General features: G+C 37.9%; 1 protein-coding gene across 1 annotated transcript; it reads left to right on the forward strand.

Moving 5' to 3' along the window:
* The first annotated feature begins 3,492 nt into the window (after nt 1-3,492).
* On the forward strand, nt 3,493-8,232 carry LOC124843569 (phosphatidylinositol 4-phosphate 5-kinase 2-like). The gene is made up of 8 exons (XM_047320347.2): nt 3,493-4,834; nt 4,916-5,080; nt 5,172-5,337; nt 5,503-5,613; nt 5,727-5,920; nt 6,015-6,145; nt 6,230-6,296; nt 7,362-8,232. Exons 1-8 carry the CDS (start codon nt 3,855-3,857, stop codon nt 7,669-7,671), a joined length of 2,124 nt encoding a protein of 707 aa, XP_047176303.1. The 5' UTR covers nt 3,493-3,854; the 3' UTR covers nt 7,672-8,232.
* The last annotated feature ends 1,111 nt before the right edge of the window (nt 8,233-9,343 follow it).

Genomic DNA, 9,343 nt, shown 5'->3' on the forward strand with positions numbered 1-9,343 from the left:
ATGTTTTTTTTATGAGGCTAATCGACCTAAGTTTTGTTTGTACTGCACTCTAAGTCCTAAAAGAATAACCTCTTGACACAAGTCCATAATGACACCAAACGAAGTGACTGTAGTGGAAATGATCGATTAGTTTCTTCCTTGGCCCCTTCCCGAAGACTAGTCATGTACCACGAATCTGTAACTTTATGTAACAAAGTGTTTGGTAAGCTATCTTCTTTATCTAATTGTGTAGTTCTAATTATGGGCATATTATTAATGAGAAGTATAAATAAATAATAAATTAACATTTTGTTGGATGAATTTAATATAGTATATGTTATTTTAAAAAAATTTGTTGAATAATTATTTTTAAAAGAGTTAAAGAAATAATTAATTTCTAAAATTCGAGATTGATTCTTTATAGAAAAAATGTTATGAAACTCCTTATAAGAGACAAATTATTTGTAAACATTCAATATCATCATGTTAGTGTGTACCATATTAAGAATATTATGATGTTATGCATCTTCAATTTCAAAAAATTCAAAATACATTACCAAAATAAGAAAGACATATATGAGATTAAATATGGGTTGACTTTAAGTAAATAAGCTTTTTTTCTTTAACTAACATTAACAAAAATATTTAGAAGATTTAATCATTTCGGAGGTACCTATTTGTACATAATTGTCTCAAATAAGTTTTCGTATTTTTTTATCTCAATTAGGTCCCTATTCTTGTAAAATTGAGTCAATTGGAACCTTGTCGTCAATTTCAGTAAACGACGTTAAATTTGTTGTGTCATGGCATGCTCATTATGCATTGTTATACATGTGGCACACTTAGAATATTAATGATAGGGGGTTTGTAATTTTTAAATAAAAGAAATTTGGGATTTGATTGAAACCATGACAACCTCTTCTCATCGTTGTTAAATTGTAAAGGAGAAAACAAAAATTTTTGTTTAAGAAATAAATAGCAAAAATAATGATGTAGGAACAGGATTCATAAGAGAAGAAACTTGTTCGAAGATGGTGGTTTTGGAACAACATGCCTAATTCCACCAGGGAAGAATTTCACTTACATTCTTCAAATTCTTCAAGTGAAGGATCAAATTGGAAGCTTTTATTACTTTCCATCTCTTGCGTTTCACAAAGCTACCGGTGGTTTTGGAGGCATCAGGATTCTAAGCAGAACAAGGATTCCGGTGCCATTTCCCGATCCTGCCATTGTCCCTGTTCCACAATAGCATCGCCGTTAGCCTTGCGGCTCCACTTCCGACCACAAGAACTAGACGGCACAACAAGCTGATGACGCTTGTGTCCATCCAATGTATGCATGTCTTCAACAGAGCCAAAATAGTCATCCTCATCCACATACGTCATTGCCATTGCGACTTTGAGATTAAGGTTTTTTTGGGAATTTTGGGGGTTTTGGAATCTGTTCATGCAATTTTGGGTTTTTTGAGTTTTTTTGCGATTAGGGTTGGTTCTTGTTTCTCTTTTTGTGTCTCGTGATGTTGGGTGAGACCGTGGGAGAAAGGGTTTCCAATTTTGACAGTCATTGATGTTGGTGAACTCTAGTCCAATTCTGGCAATGTTGGGATGCGAATGATATCACGGTGGTTGCAATGGCAGGCAACCTGTTTCGTGTGGTGGTTGGCAACGGAGTTGCTCCATTCTGACCCTGGTGGAGTCCTTGTGGGCTTGGTTTGGATTGACAGAAGTTTGGTTTGTATTGGGCTGTGCTGTTTGTTGTCGGGAGGATGCACGACTCCGAGACCTTCGTTGGCGTTGACGGGGATATGTATCACGATGTGTGGCTCTCAGACAGGAAGCACATGTTCGGGGAGAAGTGATATGGAACAACAACGTGTACGAGGGTTGGTGGCGATGCAACCTATAGGAGGGGGAGGGAATGAGTATGTCCGGAAGTGGAAGAATGGCGCCATCTTCAGGAAATAAATTTAACTTATTTAAATGTTAAAATAAATAAATTCCACCTAATGCGAACTCAGGTTGCCACATGACAAATAATTATGCAGTCAGCATGCGGCACAACAAATTTAACGTCGTTTACTGAAATTGACGGCAAGATTCCAATTAACTCAATTTTACAAAAACAGGAATCTAATTGAGATAAAAAATAATACGATAACCTATTTGAGACGATTATGCACAAATAAAGACCTCCAAAATTAGAAAGAGAAGTTAGACTTGTATAATAATAAGTAATTTTGTATAACTACTTTTGGTTTTATTTTTAATTAAATGATTTTGCCTTGCATTAAATTAAATAAGTTGTATTATTTGATAAAATACATACGTTAGAGTCTCTCACCTAAAAGTCATCACATACTCTAAAATAAAAAATTGTTTATAAACAAAACATAGAATATTGTTCAATAATCGATTAATGGATAAAAAGTGAAGCAATGGTGGAATACATTTAAGAAGACATGCTATGTCGTCAACTGTCCCCTCCAATCCAAGTATTGATTAAGCAAAAATGTGCTTAGTTGATGACATTATTTTATTTCCAAAGTAAAAGCGCAATGCATATTCCATTAGGTCATGTTTGGTTGATATCATAATTCGTTTTCTTGAGTTTGAGGCCACCTTGTGTTGTGGCCCAGAAATCATTGCAACAAATATGGAAGATCTCAGATATGTTTTGTTATAATTTCTTAAAATCAAACCAACACACAACTTTTTCCTATTTCTCTAATAACTCAATATGCTTCACTTCACATAATAATAAATATCAAAACGCACATTTATAAGTTGTTACTAGCATGAAAACAAGTGTAATAACATTCTTTCACATTTCACACTTTTCAAAAGGATACACATAATACCCACGTAGGTCATGAAAATGCATGTCATTTGGTGTGATGCAGAACCTAGCTAAGAATCACATTGTTTGTTCATAAAATAGTAAATGCTGCATATGATATAGGGATGGTAACATGACGCAAAGTCACGTAACATATGCTACTTTCGTATTTCATTCATTCTATCGCTTTCACCAGCCCCACCACTTGGTGCTTCTCCTAATTTCATCGTGCCACCATTTTTTTACATCAAAGTTCACAAAAACATGGTTAAGGTAAGGGTGGGTGGGATTATTATGCGTGACGCCAACTATTTCAGTGTTTCTAATTCAAACAGTTAACTATTGTTATTAATAATGTTATATTAACACTGAGATTTGTTCACAATGTTTCTCAAATTGGATCGGCCCCCTTCATCTTGGAATTTGCCCCCTTGCAAAAGTAAGTTAGTTTTTTTTTTTAAAAAAAACATTTCGACACAGTTTTTTTTTATAATATTTTCACACTATACACGTATTATTTTTTTTATTAATTCATTCTTTATTTTGTTACTTAATGACATTCTCTGACATATTCTAAATTTAATGAAAAAACAATAAATATGTTCTGTTTTGTCAAAAAAATCTGTTCACTGTTTTTTTTTTACTTATGAAAAGAATTGTATTCTTAAACAAAACATTAACTCCTTTACGAAATTAAGGTGCAAGCCATACGTAAAGGAAATCCAAAACAACAGAAAAGCTAATGCAGATGTTTAGTATGGAAATTAAAGTGAGGAAGAGGAACAGAGTGGTGCTTTTGGCGCCTGCTATGGCAATGTTCCTGGGAATTAACCATAACTATAACTATAACCACTTTCTCTCTCTACGTTTCTTGTCCGGTTATTATATCTCTTTTCCCAAGGCACTGTAACTCACTTCTCTTCTCTCTCTTTCTCTGTGGATAATCTCTTCCATTGCTCACAGCAGGAACACCATTATTACCGTTAGAGAGTTCGCAACGGCTTTTCAAATGTGACGCTGTCTTCAGGAGCTTAGGAAAAATGCAAGAGACGCTACTCACACTGTCGGAGCAACAAGAGGACAACAACGCAACCACAAAGGACATCGAGCTCCTACTGCCACCGCCGTTGTGTCGCCGTCCAACGAGGACGCGCCGGGTGTCTCCCGAGACTGTGGAGAGGGCGCTCCCGAACGGATACATCTACAGCGGCAGCCTCTCGAGAAACGCGCTGCTCGGCAGTGGGAAGTACCTCTGGTTGAACGGGTGCATGTACGAGGGAGGGTGGAGGAAGGGAAAGGCGTGCAGCAAGGGGCGATTCTCCTTGCCCTCTGGCGCAACCTACAAGGGCGAGTTTGCCGCCGGGAGGATGCACGGCCCCGAGACCTTCGTCGGCGTCGACGGGGATATGTATCGCGATGCGTGGCTCTCGGACAGGAAGCACGGGTTTGGGGAGAAGCGGTACGCGAACGGCGACGTATACGAGGGGTGGTGGCGGTGCAACCTGCAAGAGGGGGAGGGGAGGTACACTTGGCGCAACGGGAATGAGTACGTCGGGGAGTGGAAGAATGGCGCCATCTCCGGGAAGGGCGTGCTGGTGTGGAAGAACGGGAACCGTTACGAGGGGTGTTGGGAGAACGGGGTTCCCAAAGGGAGAGGCGTCTTCACATGGCGCGATGGGAGCACCTCCTCTGGGAATTGGGGGAAGGAGTTTGTCAATGAGAAACGTGTGTCGGTGGATGAGTGTTGTAACAAGAACCACAACATAAAGAGTGTGAGTTTTCCCCGGATTTGCATTTGGGAGCTTGATGGCGAGGCTGGGGATATCACTTGTGACATTGTGGAGGCTTCTGTGTTTTATGGTAGTGGTGGTGGTGAAGGAGGCACAGGGTGTGAGAGTGATGTGCAGTTGCAGAGGAGTCCTTGTCGTTCTGTTGATGGGGACGTTAAGAAGCCTGGTCATACTGTTTCCAAAGGGCATAAGAATTATGATTTGATGCTCAATCTTCAACTGGGTATTAGGTATTTTACTTGATTTTACCTATATTAGTTGTTTAATTTAACTAGATACATCCCTTTGAGGACTGAATTGTTCTTGTGTAGATACTCTGTTGGAAAGCATGCTTCTGGTTTGCGAGAGCTTAGGCCTGGGGATTTTGATCCGAAGGAGAAGTTCTGGACGAGGTTCCCTCCGGAGGGGTCTAAGTTTACACCTCCTCATCAATCTGTGGACTTCAGGTGGAAAGATTATTGTCCTATGGTGTTCAGGTATCGACTAATGGACATGATTTTTCATTTTCTGTGAACTTTGTTGGATTGGTGTTGTACTAATTATGGCTATGTCTTGGTGGGCATTTAGACATCTAAGGGAATTATTTGGAATAGATCCTGCGGATTACATGCTTGCTATTTGCGGCAATGACACACTGAGGGAGATGTCTTCTCCTGGCAAAAGTGGAAGCTTCTTTTACCTCACTGAGGACGACCGGTTCATTATCAAAACCTTGAAGAAGTCTGAAGTCAAGGTTAGTTGCCAGCCTTAACTACACTTTAAGATGCATTCATTTTCTATGAGAAAGAAAACCATAAAACCTATATTTAGTACGGTGAGGTCTCACTTTCAGTTCTAGGCCACCGTCCATTTTTCTGTGGTTATTCACCATTCAATAATTAGTTGGTGGCCGTTTCAGGTGCTCATCAGGATGCTTCCCAGTTACTACCAACATGTCTGTCAGTACAAGAATTCGCTGGTAACAAAATTTTTGGGGGTTCACTGTGTCAAACCAATTGGAGGTCAAAAGGTACGTATGAACTTACCTTATTTGAACTTTGCTTTCCGCTGGTTTACTGTGAGTGTATACTTGTAACAACTTACAACTATATTCACACTTGTAAATCATATTGTGGATAACAGACTCGGTTTATTGTGATGGCCAATGTATTTTGTTCGGAGTATCGGATCCATAGGCGGTTTGACCTCAAAGGTTCTTCTCATGGTCGAACAACCGATAAACCTCGGGAGGAGATTGATGAGACTACCACTCTTAAAGACCTTGATCTTTGTTTTGTCTTCCGCCTGGAACAGTCTTGGTTTCAAGAGCTAAAATGGTATAGAATCTGCTTCCAGTGTTTTACATATTGCTTTTACTTTGAAAATTTTTTATGCTCTCAATTTTGGTCTCGTGTGATGACTTCTGTTCAGGCAACTTGATAGAGACTGTGAATTCTTGGAAGCAGAGGGAATAATGGATTACAGTTTTTTGATTGGCCTTCATTTCCGTGATGATAGCTTAGTTGATGACGGGAAGAGTTTAACCAATGAGTTGTGTTCAGGTTACTTCCTCGTTGTTCTGTGTTTCTCTTCATTTGAATTAATTGATTGAGTCCGAGAAGTAATTTTTTTTTTGGAATTTATAGGTATAACAGGCAAGAGAGACATGCAAAATGATGACACACAAGATATGAAGTGGATACCCATAGGCCGGTATGCCCTCTACCCTTTAGCCACAGTACCTGACTGTTTTTGTTGTTTCATCATGACGAATAAATTCCTATGAAGTTATGGAAATAAACAGAAATTATTGTCTTCCTTGAATTTTTCATTTATATTCCCAAAACAAGGAAAATATTTAGGGATTTTAGAGATCTATGTGCAGTTCTATTATTAGCTTGAGCGGTCATGTGACTTCCAATCCAACCCCTCATTTCTTGAAGATGGACTATTCCAAGTCAATTAATGATATTTGCTTCGGGAAAAGAAGGACCATTCTAAGTTGCAATATTTTATGACCATAGATGGCTTAGTGGGGTTATACCTGTATTAGTCTCTTGATACTTACACCCATTGATAGCCATAGCTTTCACTTCTATGACTAATTTTGCATGCATGTGCCATGTTCTTCGAGCCTTAGTCTGTCTGGACCCAGTCATAAAACAAACAAAAGCAAAATGCTTACGTCTTAAACTATCAATATGGCCCATACGCATGTAGAAACAAAGTAATTGCAAATGAATTAGCCCCTCCATTGGTGATTTAGGAGCAGGTAACTTGCTAGTTATCTCCATTTTGGAATATGATTCCGTTGGTGGAGATGGACCGAAAATGACTTGAGTTATCATTGGCAAAATTGGAGGTAGTTTTATTGACAACAAATGCTGGTGGGGTCTTCTGATTTTTCTAAGAAGGGCAAACCCTTCTTTGCAAAGCTAGTTGTTAGTTGACTCGCGATTGCGATTGTGATATTCATAAAGCAGTGGTTGCTGTAAGGAATTTTGAAGCTCGGGAGATATATATTATGTATGTATATATAACATAAAAATGTGACCATTATTTGCTAGTATATACAAGTATTTTTGTTTTTGATTTTGTTTCTACTTTTAAGATTTTATCTAATCAACTGAACTATAAAATTCCTTATTAACCAAATTAATGTACAAATTTGTGGGTTCTCCCTTCCTGATGGTTGGTTTACATACCAATTATGCAAATATTTGATTTGAATTCTAATTCTAGTATTTCAGTAAATTATGGTGATTCTTGGTATTTCAGGGGACTTCTAATTCGACTGGGAACAAACATGCCTGCCAGAGCTGAGAGAGTGTGTAAAGCTGGGTTGGATCAGCACACTGGTACTGGAAGTAGCAATTCTATCCCTTCAGAGAGTGGTGGTGAGGTCTCTGATGTAATCCTATACTTTGGCATAATTGACATTCTCCAAGATTATGATATAAGCAAAAAGCTAGAGCATGCATACAAGTCGCTGCAAGTGGATCCCTCCTCCATCTCAGCCGTTGATCCGAAGCTATACTCCAAAAGGTTTAGGGATTTCATACATAGAATCTTTGTGGAGGACAAATGATAGATATATTTGGAGAGAGACAATTGGAACTGAAACGGGACCAGCTTTGGCGTGGTGACACCTTAGCATCAGGATCAGGACATGTCAGTGAATGCTGCAAATGTTGGCGATTTAAAGTTTGAACAGAGATGTTGGTGCCAAAATTGATGGCTAAATTTTTCTCATAGCCATTGCAAATGGAATGAAAAGTGAAAACTGGTGGGGGGTGTTGGTAGATGATAGACATGGCAGGGGATGCTTTATTTAGTTTAGTTTTTTTTTTTTTTTTCATTGAGGGGAGAGATTGTGACGATAGTTGGTTGTACATGTAAAATGCATCATAGGGCATGTGATGAGGTATTCTTTTTTGATGACTTTTGGTTGTGGTTGTGGAGAGAAGGGGATATAGTGAATAGAAAAATGGGTATGGAGAAATTCATATTTGACCGGGGGGTGTACAGTTAAAGATGAATAAAGGAATTGAATTGAGTGAACATACATTTTTGGTTGGTTAGATCAAAAACAGAAGGTTTGCCTGTTGAACAACAAAGAAAAGTTCCCACAGAGGACCCCTCTGTCTCAGTCTCTCTCTCTATCTCTACTGTATGCATTCAAATGGGTGTTTTCGCTTTTGCAGTGAATAAAGCATAAAAAGAAGAGAAAAGCACAAGAAAGAAAGAGTTGGGTGATTCCATGGCTCATGTTCTTTCTTTGTCACTCTATATAAACCAAGTTTAAAAAAGCAGGATGACAATAATACAAGGGTGTGTCCTTTTTTCTTCTTTTGAACAATACCAAGAAGCAAACAACACGACAAAGGAATAAATTTGGACACGTAATGTGAACCTGTTTGGTATTTGAGAGCAATAGCTATCCATGCATGTTGTGCTGCCCCTGTATTTTAATAACAGAGAAATAGTGAAACTTGATACCGTGTCTGCACAGTTAATGGTTTTGTCAAATAGTTTTTTTACTACAACTAACATTGAAGTGCAGTCATTCGTGTTTAGATGTTTTATTTGACATAACATGATCTAATGATCTTGTGAACAAGATGAGTGGAATAAAGTCGAGAAGAGAAGGCTGCTTTGATCCAGAAGCTGGCAGGGCTTATTTTGTTGTTGGAGTGAGTGATTGTCTCTTGCATGGAATAGTAAACTTTTATTTCTTCTGCAAAACTAAACTAACCTTCACTAGACCCAAGAGAGCAATAAATTTAACCCCATCAACCAAAATTCCCCCTGCCTGAACATGGATTTGTTTTGCACTCCTCAAATGAGAATTATAATACTGTGAGTGAAATTAGCCAATAGTCTAGTTGGGAAGAAAACAATCCATAACAGAAAAATAAAAAAGATATTCAATATCCATCCTTAACTAAATAATATTTTTGTTAAATAGTCGTGGATATAAATTTTGAGGTAACGAACCACATCAAATTTATGATGTGTTTCTATTTTTGTTTTTATTTATGTGTATACTTTCGTTTCAAAAAGATTATTTTCTTATCATGTGATTCTCAACCAATATTATTAATATTTTTCTTTCATTTCGTCTTAGCTTTGCTTCTTGCATTATGTTATTAAACTTTACATTACTTGACTTGTTTATAATTCGCAGAAGGGTTTGACTTTTAGCTCAACCAATATAAAAATCGAGTTGAAAGTGTTGCCTCAGGTTAATACTTGGTATA

This window comes from Vigna umbellata, chromosome 2 (assembly GCF_029865625.1).
Source record: "Vigna umbellata cultivar VRB3 chromosome 2, Vumbellata_1.0, whole genome shotgun sequence".
Taxonomy (NCBI): domain Eukaryota; kingdom Viridiplantae; phylum Streptophyta; class Magnoliopsida; order Fabales; family Fabaceae; genus Vigna; species Vigna umbellata.

Bases quoted from the DNA above. Each gene is read 5' to 3' on its own strand.
- LOC124843569 (XM_047320347.2), top strand. From the start codon at position 3,855: ATGCAAGAGACGCTACTCACACTGTCGGAGCAACAAGAGGACAACAAC. The intron at 5,081-5,171 runs GTATCGACTAAT...GTGGGCATTTAG, and splicing joins TATTGTCCTATGGTGTTCAG to ACATCTAAGGGAATTATTTG. The intron at 5,614-5,726 runs GTACGTATGAAC...TGTGGATAACAG, and splicing joins AACCAATTGGAGGTCAAAAG to ACTCGGTTTATTGTGATGGC.